General features: G+C 46.8%; 2 protein-coding genes across 7 annotated transcripts; both read right to left on the reverse strand.

The window, feature by feature from the left end:
- Window positions 1-72: 72 nt before the first annotated feature.
- Window positions 73-4,078, reverse strand: eif2s3 (eukaryotic translation initiation factor 2, subunit 3 gamma). The gene is made up of 12 exons (XM_040167513.2): window positions 3,781-4,078; window positions 2,769-2,832; window positions 2,556-2,683; window positions 2,353-2,474; window positions 2,175-2,269; window positions 1,935-2,093; window positions 1,670-1,804; window positions 1,496-1,590; window positions 1,250-1,394; window positions 930-1,099; window positions 642-814; window positions 73-418 (listed from the first exon to the last, which is right to left on the reverse strand). Exons 1-12 carry the CDS (start codon window positions 3,847-3,849, stop codon window positions 355-357), a joined length of 1,419 nt encoding a protein of 472 aa, XP_040023447.1. The 5' UTR covers window positions 3,850-4,078; the 3' UTR covers window positions 73-354.
- Window positions 4,079-4,763: 685 nt separating this feature from the next.
- On the reverse strand, window positions 4,764-21,757 carry LOC144390120 (protein NLRC3-like). Of its 6 annotated transcripts, none has more exons than XM_078096258.1 (10): window positions 21,663-21,757; window positions 18,969-19,091; window positions 18,773-18,880; window positions 17,547-17,625; window positions 17,184-17,394; window positions 15,215-17,033; window positions 9,209-9,382; window positions 8,666-8,839; window positions 6,841-6,887; window positions 4,764-6,696 (listed from the first exon to the last, which is right to left on the reverse strand). In XM_078096258.1, the coding sequence occupies exons 2-10, from the start codon at window positions 19,055-19,057 to the stop codon at window positions 6,029-6,031; spliced, it is 3,369 nt and encodes a 1,122-aa protein (XP_077952384.1). In that variant the 5' UTR covers window positions 19,058-19,091; window positions 21,663-21,757; the 3' UTR covers window positions 4,764-6,028. The 6 variants fall into 6 exon arrangements, with proteins under 6 accessions (XP_077952384.1, XP_077952382.1, XP_077952383.1 ...); XM_078096256.1 differs by having other exon boundaries at window positions 18,969-19,094; window positions 21,663-21,751; XM_078096257.1 differs by having other exon boundaries at window positions 18,969-19,094; window positions 21,482-21,732.
- Window positions 21,758-22,952: the final 1,195 nt, after the last annotated feature.

Genomic DNA, 22,952 nt, shown 5'->3' on the forward strand with positions numbered 1-22,952 from the left:
AACTAAATTCAAAGTTCAATTTAAAAGGTTCATTTCATCTTCAGCTGCAACAAAAGGAAACCAGACACAAACTTTTCTTCCAAATGCATTTTATTAGATTTTACTGAAATTATTTATGTACTGAATGAAACTCCTCCTCCCCGATCTTCTTCTGCAGAAACAAAAAAGTAAAACCACCCAAGTAGAAAGGCTGAACTCGACCTCCCAGTGTTGCTGCCGAGGAAGAGGAGCAAATGGAGAAACAAGCTTTAAAACACTGATGTGTCCTGTTCCCTCCCTCCCTCTGTCAGGAAACAACCCAAAACAAGAGCAATGAAGAAGAGTGTGATGTTTGAGACGTCAGCTGCTTCCTCCTCAGTCGTCGTCCACTGTGGGTGTGATGGTCACGCCCCTCCTGATCTGCCCCCATCCAATCAGACTGAGGAACAACGAGGGGAGGAGCCAGTCAGACGACACAAAGGCAGTTCAACATTTAGATTATTAAACTCCTTAGTTAACAAAAGGGCTTTGAAAACATTTCATCTGAAGGTCAAATAATTCTATATTTCAGATTCTCGGCTGCTCTATTTAATGATCTTTGGTCAATTTAAAAACCTAAAACCTGTGTATGTTTTGCATTTGGACTTTTTGTTGCTCCTCACCGCCAATGTTTCTCCACACGTCGACTCAGAGCGATCTTCTCCCCGACCTCGGTGCAGACGGGGTTGGTGAGGACGATCTTGGCGAGGTCGGCCTTCACGGCGCTGACGCGGCCGCCCGTCGACAGCGAGCCGATGTTCACCATCAGCACTTCGTTCTTCGACAGCTTCTGGACCTGCGCGGACGAGAGAAAACACCGGGACGCCGTCATCGTCGAGACCTCTAAAATAACTACTTTTTTTTTTTTTTTTTTAAAGGACCGGTTGGACTCTACGGCGCTCGAGCCTCACCTTGGCGGCCTTTTTGTCCCCCTCGGTGCGGACTCCCAGCAGCCTCCGGAGCAGGAAGTAGGAGATCTCAAGCTCGGTGAAGATCTCCGGCAGCGCACCGACGGCGCCCAGCACCTGACCGACCATACGGTCCGCCCGGCACAGCGTGGGGTCGATCTTGGTGCCCACACCTGCACACAGACCAGAGCTCACTGTGAGGAAGGGCTGCTGCAACGTTTGGTCGTGGCTACGGATGGGAGTCAGGTGAGGCGACAACAGACTGCCGCCGGAACCGAACACATTTTAGGAGAAACAGAACTATCTGATCCCGCCACACGTACCGATCAGGCCTCCGGGCGCGGCGTACTGGAGGTCGTTGTGCTCGGCGAACAAGGAGACGATCTTGGAGAAGATGGGTTTGCACATCAGCTTCCCCTCGTGGTCTTTGGACACGATGCCTGGTCGCACCTCGATCTCCTGGCCCACCTGGGAGGTCACATGGGGGCGGGGGGGGGGGGGCGTTTAGATTTATTCCATTAAAGAAAACACTGAGGCAGAGAAGCAAAGAGGCCGCGCCAATGAGTCACCTTGAGGACTCCCTTTAGGATGCTTCCTCCGGCCACGCCTCCTTTCAAGTCATCGACTTCACAGCCCGGCTTGTTCACGTCGAAGGACCTGATGACTGAAAGGCAGAAATGCAGCATTTAGAAAGAGAGAAATGTAAACTAACAAGAACAAATGGCGCAGGTGATGCTTCTCACCGATGAGCCGGGGCTCGGAGATGAAGTCTCTGATGGGCACCGGGATCATTTTGACGATGTACTCGCAAACCACCTCGATGTTGTACTTCAGCTGTGCAGAGATGGGAATGATGGGGGCGCCCTCCGCCACCGTGCCTGCAGGACCAACGTCACACACAGAAACGTCAGGACTTCGGCTGAAAAATCTCGCAGGACAATTTTTTTTTGACTTTGACTCATTTTAATCAAGTATTTGCAGACGCAGTTCAGGCCGGTCCCGACTCACCCTGCACGAAGGCGAGGATCTGCTCGTACTGCTCCTTGGCCTGGCTCTCCTTCACCAGGTCGATCTTGTTCTGCAGGATCAGGATGTGCTTCAGCTTCATGATCTCGATGGCCGCCAGGTGCTCCGACGTCTGGGGCTGAGGACACGACTCGTTACCGGCTGGAGGACGGAGAGCAGGTCAGAGGACAGTAAACACCCTGTTTGTGTGTGAGAGGGGTTAGGGTGGCGGGCGGCGCGTACCAATGAGCAGGAGGGCGGCATCCATCACGGCGGCTCCGTTCAACATGGTCGCCATCAGGATGTCGTGACCGGGACAGTCGACGAAGGACACGTGTCTGAGAGAAGGAACAAAACAGTTAAGAGTGAAACTGATTCAAAGGGTCCACGTTGGGGGACACGACGCGTTGTCTCTCCTCACCTAACCAGCTTGAAGTTGCCTTTGGTTCCGGGGATGTCGGACTGAAACTCGTCCGGAGTGCTGCTGCCACACGACCTGTAGCACTCTGGCCTGGGACAGCTGGGGTCGTCCAGCTTGTAGACCTGCGACAGCGCGGAGGCGTCACTTTAAAAACGCAGTGGGCCTCACACGGAGGAAAAGGTGCGGAATGAGCCGCCGCTCACCTTAGCGTTGGCATATCCTAGCTTGATGGTGATGTTCCTTTCCAACTCGTTCTTGAACCGCACCGTGTGCACGCCGGAGATGGCCTTCACCACCGTGGACTTCCCGTGAGCCACGTGGCCGATGGTGCCTGGGAGAGACGGCGGAGACTGACGTCAGAACAAGGCCGAGCTTCTCGTTGAATTTTTTTTTTTTTCATGAAATGTTTCACGTACCGATGTTGATGGTGGCCTGTCGGCTGATGATCTCCTGGGAGAGAGGCGTCAGAGTGGAAACATCCTGCGGAGAGAAGATCTCGGGTTATGGCTCCTCAGCGTGGAACAACAACGCAGTGAGAGGAGCAGACAGACACGGACCCACAGTGACAATGAAGTCAACACGCAAAGCTGAACACAAAAGGATGATTTATATATTATGTGGTAATATCGACACTAAGCAACTACTTATTCACATCTATTTACATTGTATGTGAACTTGCCACATCACCAAACATTGTCTTTAATTACTCTACTATTGTTTAATAGTCTTTTGCACATTATTTATGTATGTCTGTGCTTTAATAAAAATAATCACTTCCATTCATTATCATTCAGCACCACCAGACTTGAGCTTTACGTGTTTATGTAACTACATGAAGCATTGGTGGAACTGATCACTGAAAGGCTTCTGTAGCACGTTTACTATCAGTTAATTTACCTGCTTAAAATAGAATCATGAAAGGTCGGTAACCTATGATCTATATCCCAAGCATGTCATTAACAAATTATTTTACTAAATAAACCATATTAAACAGATGAAAACCAGAAACAAGAACTGGGTTAAATCTCTTTCATCGCTAGTTCCATCACTGTGACGAATCCCATTGACCTTTTTACGGATTTCACTTCAATACAGCAAACGATGCTAACGCATTGAACCGAACGGGACTGAAGAGCACATCACTGACACGGAACGAAGACGGCGAGCACTTCGGCGCTGGAAACAGACGGCATACATTCACACGTTAGTGGCGTTTGCACACGATAGCGCGGTGTCGCTGTGGCGTAGCGTTGAACAACGGTCGCGTTAGCTCTCCGCCCCGCCGGCGGCCTGCCGTCATGTGCCGGATGGCAGCGACGCGGCACCGGCGGCCGTTGGCATTACGGCCGAAACGGCAAAACCCGGGAACCGACAGCGACCGACATGAAGAAAACCCGAAGCTTTGACACTCGTTAAAGTGGCACTTACGAGAGAATTAAGGTCTTGTCTGGCCAGATGAGGCTGACCAAGCGTTGTACCAGACTCGTCACCCGCCATCTTGAATGAAAAGGGAATGGATGAGGCGGCTCAGGCGAACGCCTGATCAACGCCGAAAACTGATATATATATATTTTTAATAAAAGGCCGTTATCAATTTAAATTGCGTTACATCTATTTTTAGAAGATAGTACAACAAATAAATGACAATATTGTGTCACTTATTTATTTATTTTCGCTGATAGAAAGCGAAAACGATGTCTGCCTCTCGCGTGATTAACACGACGGGGTCCTTTCAGAACGTCTGATGCAATTTATTCTATTTTCTAATAAAATGAATGTTTTTGATACATGACTAACAATCATTTAGGACAGTACAATGCAGTTGTTTAAGTACATTTTACATATACAAAAAGTAAATAAATGGATCTTACGCGTGTCAGGTCCCTCGTTGTTCATTGACGTCATCAAATAGCATTCTGTAGTTCTGTTGTGTCTGTAGTTCTGTAGAAAGGCTGTTTCTGCTCCGCAGAGCATAGACATATATATAAAGGCTAGATGTCTTACGGCGGAGTCTACGACGTCCGCACGTAGCGGCCATCTTGCCACAGCCAGCTCGCTTACCCATGAGATTGGGTTGGTACATATTTTTTTACATTAATAATACTCCTATTATAAAAGTATACATATAGCTCATGTTGCCATTCTGTATGCGGAGTTTTAGTTTAGCCTGTATTTGTATATTTAATATAAATACCTTGTGCATGTGTATTTATTGCACCTACCTGTTAAAAACCTACGGTTTAGCCATTATATATATATCTATGGATGAGACATGTAGCCTTTATTCGTATCTAAATAAATCTGTTTGTCTGTTGAGGACAGTGTTGTTGATGAGTTTCCCCACTGGGGAAGTTTTTCTGATCCGTTTCATGTCTCAAGTGTTTCAGACGAAGCAGCTTCACACTAGACGCTTGTTGTGAATTTGTTTTATTTGACATTACAGTGAAGACTTCACTTTGACACGTTCAGATTCCCGTGGAGAACTTTCTTAAAAAGATGCTGTGAGGTTCATGGTCAGCAGTTTAATTTCCAAACATTTGCTCCCAGGTTCTTTGTATGAATGTGATGTTTGTTTGGATCTTCACACATGACAATAAGCGAACATCCATTAGCCTGATGTCACATGTTTAATGGTGAAGAAACACATTTATGACACGAGGCGACAAGCAGAACACGGCTCATCAGATAAAGTTTGGGATTAAATACATCGGGGGGCATTAAAGTGTCAGAGAGAGAAAAGACACAAAAACGGAGGCTGGATTTGAATTGTCAAAAAATGACCTCCTAACATCTGTTCCTAACTATCTTTCCTCGACCTCTGTGGAAAACGGGGTCAAGGAAAGATGGTTAGGAGAGTGGATGAGGAGTTAGGAGACAACGTGGCGTTTAGGGAATCGATGGACGGAGACGCACGTCAGTGACGTCAGTCTGCAGCGGCTACAAAGAAGCATCTCAGGCTGGACTGGACCAGTCGTTTCTTCTTAAGAAGGTTCCTCACTGAGTGAAAAGACCCAGAAGCAGCGTCTGTGCCGCCATCATAAGAGCTGTTTGAATCCTTTAATCCTAAAGAGCTTCAATGCTTCCTTACTTAGCTCCTTTAGCATAGGAAGCACTGGACCATCCTTTACTAAAGGAAAGGAGATAATTCCGTCCAACAATTCCTTTAATGTTGTTTACAATAAAAGTCATTTATTAACATCAGGCCGATCCAATAATACTCCTGTTAACCCAAAGTAATACAAGGAGGGACTAAAAGTACTATTAACGTTAATAAAAACACCTGATATAATCTGTCATTGACTCTTTTCTTCAGAGGTTTGCTGAATCGTTCAAAGGGTTCTTGTTCAGAACAAACCTGATTATATGAAATTGGATTTGAATTTAAAATTGTTTCAAAAAGAATCACACATTTATATTTTTGTCATTACAAACAATCCTTGATAAAAGTGTCGACTTGCTTATCAAGCACACACACAAATAAGGACAAGTTTATCATACAGATGCTTCCATCTCGTATTGGGGGGCAGATGACCTTTTTATCAAACGTCTACTTGAACATTGTGACACATAAAGATGAAGATTAAACATCTAAACGATAATTATTGATTCCATCTGCAACACCACAAGTCCCAGAGAGCTGTGGACCCCCCAGAGTCCAGACCAGCTCAGGTACCCCTCACCTGCTCCACCTGCATCTACACCCACATGAACCACCATCAGCTGCACAGACTGAACTAGTGGTGAGCAGAGAGGAAGGTTCTCCACCAGGAGGAGACTCTCCCTCCTGCAGAGGACACAGAGACACAGAGTCACCAGAACCGGGACAGAACCCAAACCCAGGATAAAGAGGTTCAGTGAATGTGGTGCTGAAGGTGTGGAGGTGGATCAGTGTGTCAGAGGAGACTCTGTAGAAGGACAGAGAGCCAGCAGGACAGTCCACATACACTGCTACTCTACCAGAGGAGGGGGAGGAAGAGGAGGTGGAGGAGGAGGAGATGGTGGTGCGTGTTTCTGTCTTATTGTGACGGACATAGTAACCTCCATCAGAGCAGCTCAGACTCCAGGACTGATCATTCCTTCCTAACACACAGTCTTCACTGTCTCCTTTCCTCTTGATTCCTCTGTAACTCACTGATACATAAACGTCTCCTCTCCACTCGACCTCCCAGTAACAGCGACCAGTCAGACCAGTTCTACACAGCAGCTGAGGACAGGAGTCAAATCTGTCTGGATGATCAGGATACAACTGATCATCCTTCCACACACGTGTCACCTTCCTGTTGTTGTGAGACAGTTTGAGTTGTGTGTTTACTGTGTTTGTGTCGATTGTGAGTTCACAGGAATCTGATGAGAGAACAAGACACAATACAGCTGCAGTTATTAATCATGTGTTCATCTACTGACACGTTGATGATGACATCACAGAGGTGAATGAGTGATGTCACAGTGTGAAGATGGTTGAATCTTCATGAATCAAAGCACACTTACACTTCCTCAGACCTGGTCTCAGCCATCGGACTCCATCAGGCTCCACCCTGAAAGGAGGAGGGGGGTCAGAGCAGCATGGAGACGTGGACATTACATCACACACAGCTTTGTCCTTCATCAGGAATCAGGAAACATTTATTGCCATAATATGTCAGACACACAAGGAATTTGACTTGGCGGTTGGTGCGTAACAGCACGACAACGGACGACAACACAACAGTACACGAGGAATAAACCAAAATATTATGCTATGGGTGTTGTGGGTCAGCTGCCATTTCTCCCCATCCTGTGCTGTTTGTCCCACCTACATGAGGAGTGGCCAGTCATCCTGCTCCGTCCCCACACAGCTGATCCACAATCCACAATTCACCCCTGCAGTTTAGACCCGTGCTGTTCGCTCCTCCAGCGCCAGATGGTAACCCACCCCTCGTGGTAACTCAACCCGTGGAACCCTGCACTCATTAAATCACTTCTACTGATTGTCAGTGTCCTGTGTGAATCTCTGTGTGCCGGGTCGGATATCCAGCCTTAACAATGGGCTTTATAAATATAAATATAAAAATAAAAGGAATACAAGTTAAAGTTGGTTGGAGTTACAAAGGGTTGGATGCTGCTGTTATCTTCCCGTCTACTAACAGCAGTCAACACTGGTCTCTATCACCTGTAGTCCGGAAGGCAGGTGGGTCTGCAGCCACAGAGCACTGCCTGAGTCCCCCTAGAACCAGTACCAAACAAACCTCTTAGGGCTGCCAACTGCCAACCTTGTGGTTCCCAGCGCACCCTCTCTAACCCTGCGCCACATCGACCCCCTCTCATTCAGGGGACTGGCTCTTGGTACAAAGCACCACAACCAGGTGAAGCTGAACTCCTTTAAAACACCAAACGTTCCTCCTGTGATGATCCATCAAGACGCTTTGAACTGTTTCTGACGGTTTGTCTCTTAATAGTAATGTCTGGACTAAAGTACAAACACACACTGGAGGCAGATGACCAGCATCTAAACATCCAAGTGTTGTTTGATAAGAGCCCACAAACCTGCAGCGTGACCACGTTGACTCATATCAACCCACCATGATGGCGTCAGCGTGTCAGGACTAGAGCATGGATCGGGCAGACTTCTTCTGTCCGAGCCCGGCCCGAGTCCGACCAGAGTCCGACAGCCTTTAAACTATTTTGTCCGAACCCGACCCGAGCCCGACTGAGTCAATGCCTCAACTGTTCATAATAATGACACATTCACAAAGGTTTTTTTTTTAATAAATAGCCTGCCTTTATTAAACTCAGGCATCAACAGATAAATATACTCGCTCAAAGAAACAAGCGCTGTTAAACGCACGAGCACGTTGAAAATAAATGATAAACAATGCAAAAACGGAGAAATAGAATACACACGACACAAAACTATGTACATTTTAAATATGGAATGTTCAATGCCTTATCGCGCTGATGTGTCCGAGCCCAACTATATTTTCTAAATATTTATCCGAACCCGGCCCGGCCGGTCAGGTCCCGACGGGCTCGGGTCGGGTATCCACCCTCTAGTCAGGATAAATCACTGTTTCATAACGTGGAAACAAGACAAGGCTCCAGAGAAACAAGCCTTTCATCACCTTCCTCCCTGTTCAGGCTCATCCTGGCTACTGATCCTCACTACTTCTGTCTGTGTTGATGGTCTCATGTGGGACACAAACAGTTGGATGAGTCTCTGGTGGTTTGAGGTCAGCTTGGTGTGTCAGGGTCTTATTAACCAGGCTGACAGTGGGACAGAGAAAAGGTTTCCAGCTCCTCTACAGACTGATGGTCTGTGGCTGCAGCCTCTTCATACCTGAGAGTCTCCAGTCTCCAGTGAGGATCCTCCAGTCCAGCAGACAGCAGCTTCACTCCTGAGTCTCCTGGATGATTGTAGCTCAGGTCCAGCTCTCTCAGATGGGAGGGATTGGAGCTCAGAGCCAAGGCCAGAGAAGAACAGCCTTCCTCTGTGATCAGACAGCCTGACAGCCTGAAACACACAACACAACACACATGTCACATGATCTGAGGGGCTGGAGGGGCACTGCAGGACTGGTTTACTGACTGGTACTGAGGGGTCACATTAACATGGTTACTGACTGGTTTCCAGTCACAACTAAACACCCACTAATGCTCATCAGCAATCTGATAACATTACTGCTCTTTACGATTGATCTCCAATATTTCAATGTATAACCATATTGAACATTGGAAATAATCTCTGCATGTTTATGGAAATATATGGAAAATACAAATTTGATTTATATCATGCAGAAAGAATCTTATGACGGTCGGAAATGTACCATATGTACCATTTAAGTAAATAAAGACACCAAGTGGACATTGATTGAATCCTGACCTGAGAACCTCCAGGTCACAGTGTGGACTCTCCAGTCCAGCAGACAAGATCTTCACTCCTGAATTCTGCAGGTGGTTGTTACTCAGGTCCAGCTCTCTCAGACTAGAGGACTGAGAGCTGAGGACTGAGGACAGAGCTTCACAGCTTCTCTCTGAGAGGTTACAGTCACTCAGTCTGAAGAGACAATGATAAAGAAAATATGAACAATGAGTGGAAAGGATGGCTGCATGTATAAGTCATGATTTTGGCAGCTATTTTTGATTGAGTCTTTAGACGAAAATGCATATTAGTTTTAGGCACATTTAGTCATTTTAATCCTTCTTAGTTTTTAGTTCCGTAGACGAAAACTAATTACATTTTTGTCTTGTTTTAGTCACATTTAATAGCTATATTAAACTCATTTTCTTCCCTTCTCAAGTCCAGAGGGGCCAGGAACAAATGGATGGACAAACCCTGGTTCACAGCGGAACTCAGAACACTACGCCTGCAAAAGGATCAGGCATTTAGGAGTGGGGACAAAGACTTGTACACAGAGGCAAAATACAAGTTTAGCAAGGCAGTGAGATGCTGAACGACTGTACTCTGAGAAACTCCAACAACAGTTCTCAGCAAGTGACTCTGCTTCGGTCTGGAGAGACCTCAAACACCTTACCAACTACAAGCCAAAAACCCCCCACTCCATGAATGACCTCCGCCTGGCAGACGAGCTCAATGAGTTCTACTGCAGATTTGAAAGACAATGTCCTGATCCCATCCCCCACAGCTCCACCAACCTGCTGCAGTGCCCCTCACCTCCCTCCCCCAGCCCATCAGGTGCTCACGCCTCTTCATCATTATCACCTTCCCCTCCCCCACCAGCAACGACCCTCTCTATTCTGGAGAGAAACGTTACCCGGCTCTTTAGAAGACTAAATCCCCGTAAGGCAGCCGGTCCGGACTCCGTTTCCCCTCACTCTCTGAAGCATTGTGCTGACCAGCTGTCTCCGGTGTTCACTGACATCTTCAACACCTCCCTGGAGACATGCCACGTACCAGCCTGCTTCAAGGCCTCCACCATCATCCCTGTCCCCAAGAAGCCCAGTCGCCCTGACCTCTGTAGTCATGAGGTCTTTTGAACGGCTAGTCCTGACCCACCTGAAGTCCCTCACCGACCCCCTCCTGGACCCCCTGCAGTTCGCCCTTCAGAACCAACAGGTCTGTGGATGATGCTGTCAACATGGCCCTCCACTACATCCTCCAGCATCTGGACTCCCCAGGAACCTACGCCAGGATCCTGTTTGTGGACTTCAGCTCTGCTTTCAACACCATCATCCCGTCTCTGGTGCAGGACAAACTCTCCCAGCTGCACCGCCCGACTCCACCTGCAAGTGGATCACAGACTTCCTGTCTGACAGGAAGCAGCACGTGAAGCTGGGGAAACATGTCTCAGCCTCTCGGACCATCAGCACCGGTTCCCCCCAAGGCTGCGTTCGTTCCCCTCTGCTCTTCTCCCTGTACACCAACAGCTGCACCTCCAGCCACCAGTCCGTCAAGCTCCTGAAGTTTGCGGATGACACCACCCTCATTGGATCTGGTGGGGACGAGTCCGCCTACAGGTGGGAGTCTGACCATCTGGTGTCGTGGTGCAGCCAGAACAACCTGGAGCTCAACGCTCTAAAGACAGTGGAGATGGTTGTGGATTTCCGGCGGAACAGAGCCCCACCCTCCCCCATCACCCTGTGTGACTCCCCCGTCACTATTGTGGATTCCTTCCGTTTCCTGGGCTCCATCATCACCCAGGACCTCAAGTGGGAGCTGAACATCAGCTCCATCACCAAGAAGGCTCAGCAGAGGTTGTTCTTCCTGAGGCAGCTGAAGAAACTCAACCTGCCAAAGACGATGATGGTCCACTTCTACACGGCCATCATGGAGTCCATCCTCTGCTCCTCCATCACCGACTGGTACGCTGCAGCCACAGCCAAGGACAAGGGCAGGCTTCAGCGTGTCATCCGCTCTTCAGAGAGGGTGATCGGCTGCAATCTGCCGTCCCTGCAGGACTTGTTCGCTTCCAGGTCTCTGAGGCGAGCTAAAAAGATCGCGGCCGACCCCTCCCACCCCGGACAAAAACTGTTTGTGCCCCTTCCATCTGGCAGGAGGCTGAGGTCCATCAGGACTAAGACCTCCCGCTACACCAACAGTTTCTTCCCGTCGGCAGTCGGGCTCATCAACAGAGCCGGTCCCCCACTGCCTGACTATAACACTCCACCGGTCACTCCCCCTCACACTGCACATGCCACTTTAAGTGCAATTCATCACTTTGTCACTTTGTCTCTTGTCTGTTACTTGTTCGTTAGTGCACTTTATGCTTAATATTTTTCTTTTTAACTTTTTAATATTTTAATTTTTTAAACTTTATTCCCTTGTTTTATACTAACCCATAGCCTTATTCTACTAACCCATGCATTAGCATTTCATCCTACTATTTTTTATTAATTGTGCACTGTTGTCTTGGCAGTCTACTGTCGCGCACTAACCGCCAAGACAAATTCCTTGTATGTTTGACATATTTTGGCAAATAAATGTTTCCTGATGGAGTGTTTGTGTGAGCTATAATAAATGACATGTGAAAATCATTACATGAAAGGATTTGGCTTTTAACAAATAGCAAAGCATTTATTTACAAGGCAATTTAACACATTTGCGAGGGTGTAAAGCTCCGCCGACATCATGAGAACCAGGGACCTAAACGCAACACTTGTCTTTGTCTGTTTAGTTGCAATGCTTTTGACACGGCCAACGGAAACTTCATGGTCATGGAGAATATTTTTGGGCTGGATTATAAACCAGCCATTCTCAACAGGACCCCCACTTTTTTTGGAACAGTCGTTCCTTTCCTTTTCTTCTCTTTATTTCTTCTTTTTTCGGGTGAGGGGGGGTTCTTGTGTCTGCCCTCCAGGTTTTCCTCCACCTGCTCTGTGCCGCCACATCCTTCACTTGCACTGAGCAGTTCTACTAGGGCTGCACGGTACAGCCAAAAAAAAAAAGATTCTGACTGTAGCGTTTACTACGTCACGGGTGCTGGGCAGCAACAAGTGGGAGGTTCACGTGATCAAAGCACGGGCCAATCAACGGCTGTAAGGGGAACCGATTATTGAGGGGTTGTCCCGTCAGGAGAGATGCGCCACCGGTAAGCCGTTCAGCTGTGTGAAGTAGCGCTGCTGCCGCGATGTGCGCGGGTTAGGGTTGGTTAACGCTGTCGGCTCGATCAGCGTCTGTGACTAGTCCAGCAAATTCTAAATTGGTGCGCTTCACTATCACAAGCTACTTCCTGATTGCGGTGCTCGATGGGTAATGTAGTCAAGCGGTTAATAATGGATCGCTACGCCCAGCGTCACCTTTTCGACTACTCATTGTGCTCACTTGATTTAAGTTGGTTGATGTGTAACGGTGATGTGCAGTTTTGTGTTTAGATATGTTTGTTTAGTTTAAACACTAAATATATTATATTTGTAATACTAATGAAATTTAGATATTTATATTAGTATGCCCAGAATGTATGGTATTGTGTATGCTGCTATTATTGTTGTTTACATTAGTCTTTCTATACAGGTTTATAACCTGCTATGTGGATAAATCAGCTGTTCTGTGAAATCCTTCAGCCAAATAAAAAAACCTACGAGATATATCAACGTGTCCTCTCCTGATTCCCCGTTCGGTAGGGAGATTCTTAAAGAACCGAACACTGACGGTATCCCGGTATTGCTTTTTCAAGTAAAACACATTCATTGACCCTGAAAAGGCCAGCGAGTTAGCTTGTTATCGTGTTAGCTTGATGTGGCTGCAAACAGCTGTTCGCCACTGCATGCTAGCAACTGGCCAGTGAGTTAGCATGTTAGCTTGTTGCGGCTGCTAGTGTTGCCACCAGAGACTCGAGAGACTTTGCAATAAATCGTTTTCTGATCAAACTTACGTCAGATTTTCCAAAACCAAAACCCCTCCAAACAGACACGGCTTCTGTGTTGGGCACAAGTTGTGTTGGTGCATCTCTGGTCTCTCGTTGTTCCCCCTGTATCGCTCTTTTCATGTAAGAGTTACTCGTTGTTGTGAGCTTTACCCAGCATACAAATTCTGCCACCCACCAAAGAGCAACGTCAGTTATGGCGTAACACCGGTATGAACAGTACGTGAGAAATTCATACCGTACGGAAATCTTATACGGTATACGACACACTCGTTTTACTTCATGGTTCTAAAGTCTTGCGTGTGTCCTTCTGGACCTCTCTGCTGCATTTGACACGGTCAACCACCAGATCCTTATTTCCTCCCTTCAGGAACTTGGTGTCACAGGCTCTGCTCTCTCCCTTCTCTCGTCCTACCTCGATGGTCGCACCTACCGGGTAACCTGGCGAGGATCTGTGTCGGAACCTTGTCCTCTTACTACTGGAGTTCCTCAGGGTTCCGTCCTGGGTCCCCTCTTGTTTTCGCTTTACACCAACTCTCTTGGCGCTGTCATTCGCTCGCATGGCTTCTCTTACCACAGCTCTGCCGATGACACCCAACTAAATCTCTCCTTCCCTCACTCGGACACCCAGGTGGCGGCTCGGATCTCTGCCTGTCTAACTGACATCTCTCAGTGGATCCGCCCACCATCTGAAAATCAACCCCGACAAGACTGAACTACTTCTCTTTCCCGGAAAAGATTCGCTTACCCAGGACTTGACAGTCAACTTTGGAAACTCCGTGCGAACGCCCACTTTGACCGCTAAGAACCTCGGCGTCACACTCGACAGCCAACTCTCCCTGACTCCCAACATCACAGCGACAACGCGATCCTGCAGAAACACGCTCTACAACATCAGGAGAATACGTCCCCTCACTCAGAAGGCAGCGCAGGTACTGATTCAGGCTCTTGTCATCTCCCGCCTGGACTACTGCAACTCCCTCCTGGCTGGTCTCCCTGCCACCGCCATTCGACCTCTGCAGCTCATTCAGAATGCAGCAGCTCGACTGGTCTTCAACCTTCCGAAATTCTCCCACACTACTCCACTCCTCCGCTCTCTTCACTGGCTACCGGTGGCCGCCCGCATCCAGTTCAAAACATTGGTGCTCACGTACCATGGTGTGAATGGATCGGGTCTAGCTTACATCCAGGACCTGGTCAAACCCTACATCCCGACCCGCACTCTGCGCTCTGCATCTGCAAAACTACTCGTCCCTCCCTCCCTGAGAGCAAAACACTCGACTAGATCTCGACTCTTTGCTGTCCTTGCGCTGAAATGGTGGAACGAGCTCTCTGAAGACACCAGGACCGCAGAGAGCCTTCACATCTTCCGCCGCAAACTAAAGACACACCTCTTCAGACTGTACCTCAACTAACAAATTGTAGCACTTAAATTGTACTTGTAACATCACTCATCTATAGCAAATGGTAAATTGGCTTATTTGAGGAAATTGCACTTTCTTGTTTCTTTCTTTCTCCTGAGTTTGTACCCTATGGTTGAATGCACTTATAGTACGTCGCTTTGGATAAAAGCGTCCGCTAAATGACATGTAATGTAGCAAAGCAATTCACCGCCAGAACAACCGTTGTAGTAACGTTTTTTGTAGAAGACGACCTAGAGAGTCACGTCATTTTTATTTTATTTTTTTCAGACATATTTGTATTTTCCTTCACAACTTTGTTCCCCTCGACCAGCAAACCAACGTTTGCAGAGATCTCCATCCATGAATCAAAGGCCATCCGCGCGTTCTTATAGTCCGCCAATGACGGTTTGTGTTGTGGTCATATTTACGCATTTCTTCGGACAGAAGCTCTTCAATCTGATTTATTCTCTCATACAAAATATTTAATTTAATAATGGCGGTATTGTGCTATGAAACCGGAAATGTGAGGCTCCGTAAAGGTTAGCAGACCAATCACAGCCTCGTGCCCTGCGAGAGGCTTGCGAAAAAAAGTCGTTAACGAACATTTTTTGTTGACGAATATAACACTGGTCATGATGGATGAATCTGACTCTCTGTACTTACAGAACTTTGTTGGAGGCTTTGACCACCGGCAGCAGCCTCAGAAGAGCCTCCTCTGAAGCAGAGTATTTCTTCAGGTCAAACACCTCCAGATCTTCCTCTGATGACAGTAAGATGAAGGCCAGAGCTGACCACTGAGCAGGAGACAGTTCATCTGTAGAGAGACGTCCTGATCTAAGGGACTGTTGGATCTCCTCCACTAGAGAAACATCATCCAGTTCATTCAGGCAGTGGAACAGATTGATGCTTTTCTCTGGAGACACATTCTTATTGATCTTCTTCTTGACGTACTGGACTGTTCTCTGATTGGTGTTTGAGCCACTTCCTGTCTGTGTCAGCAGACCTCGTAGGAGAGTCTGATTGGTCTCCAGGGAAAGACCCAGGAGGAAGCGGAGCAACAAGTCCAGGTGTCCATTAGGACTCTGTAAGGCCTTGTCCACAGCCCTCTGGTAGAGACGCTTTGGGTTAGGATTGGGTTTAAAGCCTTTAGACTCCAGGGAGGTTCTTTGTTCTCCTGACAGCAGATTGACACCAGAGCTGAAGAAGGTCAGATGGACATGAAGAGCAGCCAGAAACTCCTGAACACTCAGGTGTACGAAGCAGAAGACCTTGTCCTGGTACAGTCCTCTCTCCTCTCTGAAGATCTGAGTGAACACTCCTGAGCACACCGAGGCTGCTCTGATATTGATGCCACACTCTATCAGGTCGGATTCATAGAAGATCAGGTTGCCTTTCTGCAGCTGATCAAAGGACAGTTTTCCCAGAGACTTGATCATCTTCCTGCTCTTTGGACTCCAGTGAGGATCCGTCTCAGCTCCTCCATCGTACTTGACCTTCTTCACTTTGGACTGAACCACCAGGAAGTGGATGTACATCTCAGTCAGGGTCTTGGGCAGCTCTCCTCCCTCTCTGGTCTTCAACACCTCCTCCAGAACTGTAGCAGTGATCCAGCAGAAGACTGGGATGTGGCACATGATGTGGAGGCTTCGTGAGGTCTTGATGTGAGAGATGATGCTGCTGGTCTGCTTCTTATATTGCTTCTTATCTCTGAACCTCTTCCTGAAGTACTCCTCCTTCTGGGGGTCAGTGAACCCTCTGACCTCTGTCACCATGCCCACACACTCAGGAGGGATCTGATTGGCTGCTGCAGGTCGTGTGGTGATCCAGAGGCGAGCAGAGGGAAGCAGCTTCCCCCTGATGAGGTTTGTGAGGAGCACATCCACTGAGGCCGACTCTGTGACATCAGTCAGGATCTCATTGTTGTGGAAGTCCAGAGGAAGTCGACACTCATCCAGACCGTCAAAGATGAACACAACCTGGAACTTCTCAAACCTGCAGATTCTTGCTACTTTGATTTCACTGAAGAAGTGATGAACAAGTCCCACCAAGCTGAACTTCTTCTCTCTCAGCACATTCAGCTCTCTGAAGGTGAATGGAAATGTGAACTGTATGTCCTGGTGGTCTTTGTCTTCAGCCCAGTCCAGAGTGAACTTCTGTGTTAAGACTGTTTTCCCAATGCCAGCCACTCCCTTAGTCATCACGGTTCTGATTGGTTCCTCTCCTCCAGCTGAGGCTTTGAGGAGGTCTTCATGTCGGATGGTTGTTTCTGGTCTGGCTGGTCTTCTGGATGCTGTATCAATCTGTCTGACCTCATGTTCTTCATTGACCTCTGCAGTCCCTCCCTCTGTGATGTAGAGCTCTGTGTACATCTCATTCAGAAGGGTTGGGTTTCCTGCTTTAGCGATCCCCTCAAACACACACTGGAACTTCTTCTTCAGGTTGGATTTGAGTTCACGCTGACAAACTGCAGCGGAAAGAAGTCCTGAATGAAGACAACAAAGAAGATCAATGAGTCAAAGAATAGATTTCAACATGTCCTCTCCTCAGAGAATGACTATGAATATATTCTGTCCATCTCTTGAGACATTAGTGAAGGTCTCATTTATCAGCATCTGTAGAGAAATCCTCTTACTGCTCTGCAGACAGTCAGCCAGCTCCTCCTGCTTCATTCTCCTCAGGAAGTGCACTGAGATCTTCTCAAATGCCTCTCTGAACCTTCTCTGCTCTTCATCCAGCACCTCCTCATCCTCTTTCTCTAAGCATTCTGGGTAATCTGAACTCACAACCTTCTGGATCTTCTTCAGCTCGTTCTTCACAAAAGTGAGGATGTTCTCCTCCAGCAGCTGGAACAGAACATTCTATGAATGACACCAACTAGAACATGGAAGCCACCATCAGGTCCATGTTGGATAGACGGACAATCCACTGGTCTACAAAGTGCAGCGTGGAGAATGATGGTGAACGGAGATGTAAAAGTAGTTGTTCATGTACACACCATGAAGATGGGGTCCAAGTGTGTTTGATGCTGCTGGGCAGACGGACCTGTGGGAACCTCTGAGCTCTCCTGGTCCTCTCTGTGGAGGAACATGAACCATCAGCTCACATGGTGTTTGGACCATCAACACCAATACAACATTAGTTAAAGATATTGGCTTCTGTCATGATTGATCACCATGGAAACCAGATGCTGAAGACTGTCAATGATGGACGAACATTTTATTAGTTGAGTGACAGTTTGTCATCAGTTTGAGTTGTTTTTAGTTGTTCTAAGAACAACGTCCGCAGACCTCTGCATCTGGTACAAAGTCTTATGGAACTACTCCATTTCTTTAGGATTTTTCTATATTCTAGTTAGTAATAAATACTTAAACTCGTTTGTAATTAAGATACTTTTAATTTCTCACAATGGCTTTATCCACACATTTCCACCACATGGACCACATGACTCCCTGTAGTGGTTTAGGTCTACAGGTCCTGCTGGTCCCACTGAGAATCAACAGCTCAGTCTTTTCAGTTTCTTCACCAGTCCGTTTGGTTTAGTCTCTAAACAGGTCTCACTAGGGCTGCACGGTATGGACAAAAATCCATATCACGGTATTAAGAAAGATTCTGATGGTAATGCTTTTTCAAGTAAACACATTAATTCATTGACCCCGAAAAAACCAAAAACCCTCCAAACAGACACGGCTCCTCTGTTGGGCACAAGTTGTGTTGGTGCGTCTCTGGTCTTTTCTGTGTTTCATGTAGCGACAGAGTTACTTCTTGTTGTGAGCTTTACCCAGCATGCAGTTTGGCGGGGTCATTTTTATAAACGTAGAATTTAGTGTTACAAATTGTTTATGTGTCACAAGCTGTTGTGTTGTGGTGTTTTAACCTGTTAAAGAGTGTTTGTTGAGTTAGTTGTTGTTGTTATAAAGTTATAACCATGACTCAATCTCAACACACGTAAGACAAGTAGCTCCGTGATGACGTGTAAAAATAGATTCTGCCGCCTTCCGAAGAGCAACGTCAGTTGTTGTGGCTTCACAACGGTATGAACGGCACATGAGAATTTCATACCGTTATTATACCGGTATACTGTGCAGCTCTAGGTCTCACCAAGTCCTCCATCGAGCTCTCCCTCCCTCACTGGACACTGCTGAAGGGCCCTGGAGCAAGAAACCCAGAACCTCCACCAGAGAGTCTGGTAGAAACACCTCATCATCAGCCTGAGACCCCCACCTTGCATCAACAGAGGGACCAACGTCTTTAAAGCGTAGAGGAGGATCCATAGACCGGTTACTCTTCATGGACACACAGCTGGGTGCAGGTCCTGGTCTCTGTTGGGTCCTGGTCACACATGTAGAAGCAGAGTCACTGAGTCAAAGACGTTGGGACATGGAGGAGAGTGGAGGACAGTTGGAGATGGTCCTCTCACCTCTGAGCTTTGGTCTGGCTGCCATGTTCTCCACACAGAGGAGCTTCAGAGGGACGGACTCCGTCCTCTGGGTCCTCAGCCTGATTCATAGCAGAGTCCACACCTTCACACCTTCACAACCACCTGCTGGGAGAACTCACACATTATGATCTTTATCAGGACAAACACACAGAGCTCATTCACCTCAACACTAAAACTCTCATGAGACACTTTGTGTTGTTGTCTTCTGTTAACGTTTAGACTTCTGGAGACAAACCACAGTTTACCTTTTTTAAACCCTGTTAACGTGTCAAGAGACGTCATTTTAAACACTCATCCTATAAATGTTGTGTTTTACAAGATGAACATTATCACTCTTCTTCCAGCAGGTGGAGCTGTGCTGTTTCTCCGTCAGAGTCCAGAAGTCAGTAAAACAGACCAGTAAGGTGACCTGTAGCTGTCCTGATGGGAACACTGTGGTTACCATGGTAACATGGGAAAGCTTTCTCCTGAATGGATGATTCACTTCACCATGTGATCAGTTAGTAAAAGGTCGACTACGACCTGCTGATCAATGAGAGAAAAACTCAACACTAAACAAACACAGTCAAACACTAAAAAGTGACTAAATGTGTTTAAAGCAGATGACGAAGTGAACATGAAGCTTTGTGGACTTAAAGGACTGAAGCAGCAGGTGAGACAAACAGAGCGTCTCTCAGGTGTGTTTCAGGAACAAAGGCCCAGGTGAGCTCTGTGGTCCCTGCTGGGTCCTAGTGCCCCTCAGGCGGCTACCTTCCCCTCCTCATCAGTAACAGTCCTCACAGACCCCAGATCAGCTCCGTGCTTCACTTCAGCTTCCATCAGACAGAGTGAAGCGATGCAGCTTCTTATCTTTCATCAGAGAAGGTGTTTCCTCACGTCACCATCAAACTACGAAGTCTGACTGGTTGGACTGAGTATCCAGCTGTGTCTGAGAGTCGCTAGGCTGCATCCTTGTAGCCTGCAGCTTTCGTAGACCTGCGCTGGTCCTCCAACAACCGCATAGGCTGAACCGAGCGGTCTCTGACACGGGACGGTCCTATGGGGGGGGGGGGGGGGACTTCCTGCTTGCGTCATCGGCTTTACCTCCGCTGCTCCCGTTGCCTAGCAACCTGCTGAGCTTAACAATAAAAGCCTTACAACCGGAAAACTTATAAAGCACAGTTAAAGAAGAGAATCTTATTTAATTTAATTTAGGAAGATACGCTTCTCCTCTGGAGCATGATATATTTTAGGCTGAGAGAAGAATCTACAGCAAGAACTGGCAGTCCAGTCACTAAAAAACAATAAGTGCTAAAGAAAACTAGCAATCAAATTAACGTAAAACAGCAGAAACAACTAATTTAGCAGACTAGCTTGGTTTAAAGATAGTATAGGTGTTAATAGAAACAATACAGCAAACACATTTATTAACGTGTATGCACAGATTTCTTATTTTCTATTGCATACGAAACGAGCTGTTTACTGTAACCTAAAGATATTACAGAATATGCTGCAGCAGCTTACATAATTAAGCTGTATATATATATAAATCATTTACTCTGGTGCTCCATTTTATATATGCCATTTCTCATTTTAAATCACAACGAAACGCTTCATAGTAGTATAATACTACAACTATTAAAATGTATTAGCAAGACCAGCTGACGTCATCAAGTCAGCTGCTGTTCCAATTGCGGAAATGACCGTTCTCTGTTCTCGCCGAACTAGTGAAGTTCGGATCATTTTACCGACTCGGTTCAGTAAAATGAACAAATCTATTTTCGAGTTTCAGGTTGATATTTGGCTGTTTTGATCCACCGGGTTGGAATCCAGGTTGTTCCGATCTCTCCTTTAATATATTTTTTTATGTAAATGTGTTCATACGTGGCTGTGACGTGGTGCTCACTCATACAATCGTAAACGCCGCAATGGATTTGTGATGCGTTTTGAAGATTTTCAGCAATATGTTTGTGAATGTGTGACGAATCAGGGAACTGAGGCGGACACGTCTGCTGCTGAGGAGTGAACACAAACACGCACGCGTAGGGAAACCAGTGGGTGGAGAAACCAGTAGGGTGTAACACGGGCTGCTGGTCCGCCTGAAGCAGCGCTGGACGCCGCAGTCATCCAGACGCGCTCCCTGCAGGAGTCGCTGACATTCAAGCCGTGTGCAGCGACGGATGACGTCATGAACCCGAACACGACACAGTTTGCGGTTCCGAAATATATTTAAAAGAGAGATAGATAGATAGATAGATAAAAGAGAGATAAACATCGGTCGTTTTTGGTTTAAAATTAAAAACAAACAAACCACGTTATTTCCGGTTAAACGGTAAAAGCAACGTTCAAACGGTTCACGGCCCGTTAACACACAAACACGCACTAACGCAGTGGTCCCCAACCACCATATGGTACCGGGCCGCACCACAGAAAGAATATATATATATTCTCATCGTCACCGAGCGTTTTTCTTCACGTTGACAATTGTCCTCTTATACTTATACTCTTCCTACCGTGAACGGATATTTCTCCCACCAGCGAACAGCGAGCGCGCGACTTCTACGCAGCCGTTATTCCGCCCGACCTCCTTCACCGGTCCGCCAAATATTGTCTGACATGAAAACGGTCCGTGAGGTAAAAACAGGTTGGGGGCCAGTGCACTAAAAACACACCGTGTATCACGGACATACTCACGGGATCTGAACACTTTAAAGTGACGTTAAAGTCAAAACTTTCTGCGACGTCCTTTCCTTCTTCTTCTTCTTCTTCTTCTTCTTGTTATCGGCGGTAGATGATCAATAATCGGCGCGTTACCGCCACCGGGTGGTGCGGAGTGTGGATCACATGTCTGGTTAGTAACCGTTGACTTTTATAACATGAATGAATGTGAGATATTGAAATCATTTAGGATAACACTCACTGTTTGAGTTCATTTGCATAATGTCCACCAGGCACGTGCACAGGTAGACCTGCCCTTTTGTTTGGGTTGAATACTTTTTATAGTAATATGTTGTAAATGCACATCACTAATTCAGCTTCTTTCCTGGAGTTTTTTTGTGCTTTCTCGCCTCGAAGGTCTCCGTAGATCGTAGTTCCGTCTGGACCCTGGTCCTGACTCCTGCCTGGCCCCGTGGACACCTACCGCCTCCAACACCATTGATGTTCCCATTTCTATTGCTGTAAACATGTAATGTGTATCACTAACTTTGTTTCTTCCGCCGAGTATTTGTGCTTTCTCGCCTCACAGGTTTCCATGGATCATGGTTCTATCTGGACTCTGTTGCTGCTTCCGACCGTGACCCTGCTTATTATTTAAAATAATAATAATAATGATGATGATAACAGCAGCAGGTGTTGCTGTTATCATCATCATTATTATTATTATTATTTTAAATATGAATCATATTACTATTGCTGTCATCATAAACAAATATTACCCTCCACTAAAGTCTTTGTGCTCTCCCTCCCGGCTTCTGTGGATGGTGGTTCTATGTGATGGTGGTTCTAACTGATGGTGGTTGTATGTGATGGTGGTTCTAACTGATGGTGGTTGTATGTGATGGTGGTTGTATGTGATGGTGGTTGTATCTGATGGTGGTTGTATGTGATGGTGGTTCTAATTGATGGTGGTTGTATGTGATGGTGGTTGTATGTGATGGTGGTTCTAACTGATGGTGGTTGTATGTGATGGTGGTTCTATGTGATGGTGGTTCTATCTGATGGTGGTTGTATCTGATGGTGGTTGTATCTGATGGTGGTTCTAACTGATGGTGGTTGTATGTGATGGTGGTTCTATCTGATGGTGGTTCTAACTGATGGTGATTGTATGTGATGGTGGTTCTATCTGATGGTGGTTGTATGTGATGGTGGTTGTATCTGATGGTGGTTCTATCTGATGGTGGTTCTAACTGATGGTGGTTGTATCTGATGGTGGTTCTAACTGATGGTGGTTTTATGTGATGGTGGTTGTATCTGATGGTGGTT

This window comes from Gasterosteus aculeatus, chromosome 21 (assembly GCF_964276395.1).
Source record: "Gasterosteus aculeatus chromosome 21, fGasAcu3.hap1.1, whole genome shotgun sequence".
Lineage (NCBI taxonomy): Eukaryota > Metazoa > Chordata > Actinopteri > Perciformes > Gasterosteidae > Gasterosteus > Gasterosteus aculeatus.

Bases quoted from the DNA above. Each gene is read 5' to 3' on its own strand.
- eif2s3 (XM_040167513.2), bottom strand. From the start codon at position 3,849: ATGGCGGGTGACGAGTCTGGTACAACGCTTGGTCAGCCTCATCTGGCC. The intron at 815-929 runs GTGAGGCTCGAG...TCGTCCGCGCAG, and splicing joins GGGACAAAAAGGCCGCCAAG to GTCCAGAAGCTGTCGAAGAA. The intron at 419-641 runs GTGAGGAGCAAC...GTTGTTCCTCAG, and splicing joins CGTGTGGAGAAACATTGGCG to TCTGATTGGATGGGGGCAGA.
- LOC144390120 (XM_078096258.1), bottom strand. From the start codon at position 19,057: ATGAATCAGGCTGAGGACCCAGAGGACGGAGTCCGTCCCTCTGAAGCT. The intron at 17,626-18,772 runs GTGGGGGTCTCA...GTTCCTCCACAG, and splicing joins GGTCCCTCTGTTGATGCAAG to AGAGGACCAGGAGAGCTCAG. The intron at 17,395-17,546 runs GTGTGTACATGA...GTTCTGTTCCAG, and splicing joins ACTTGGACCCCATCTTCATG to CTGCTGGAGGAGAACATCCT.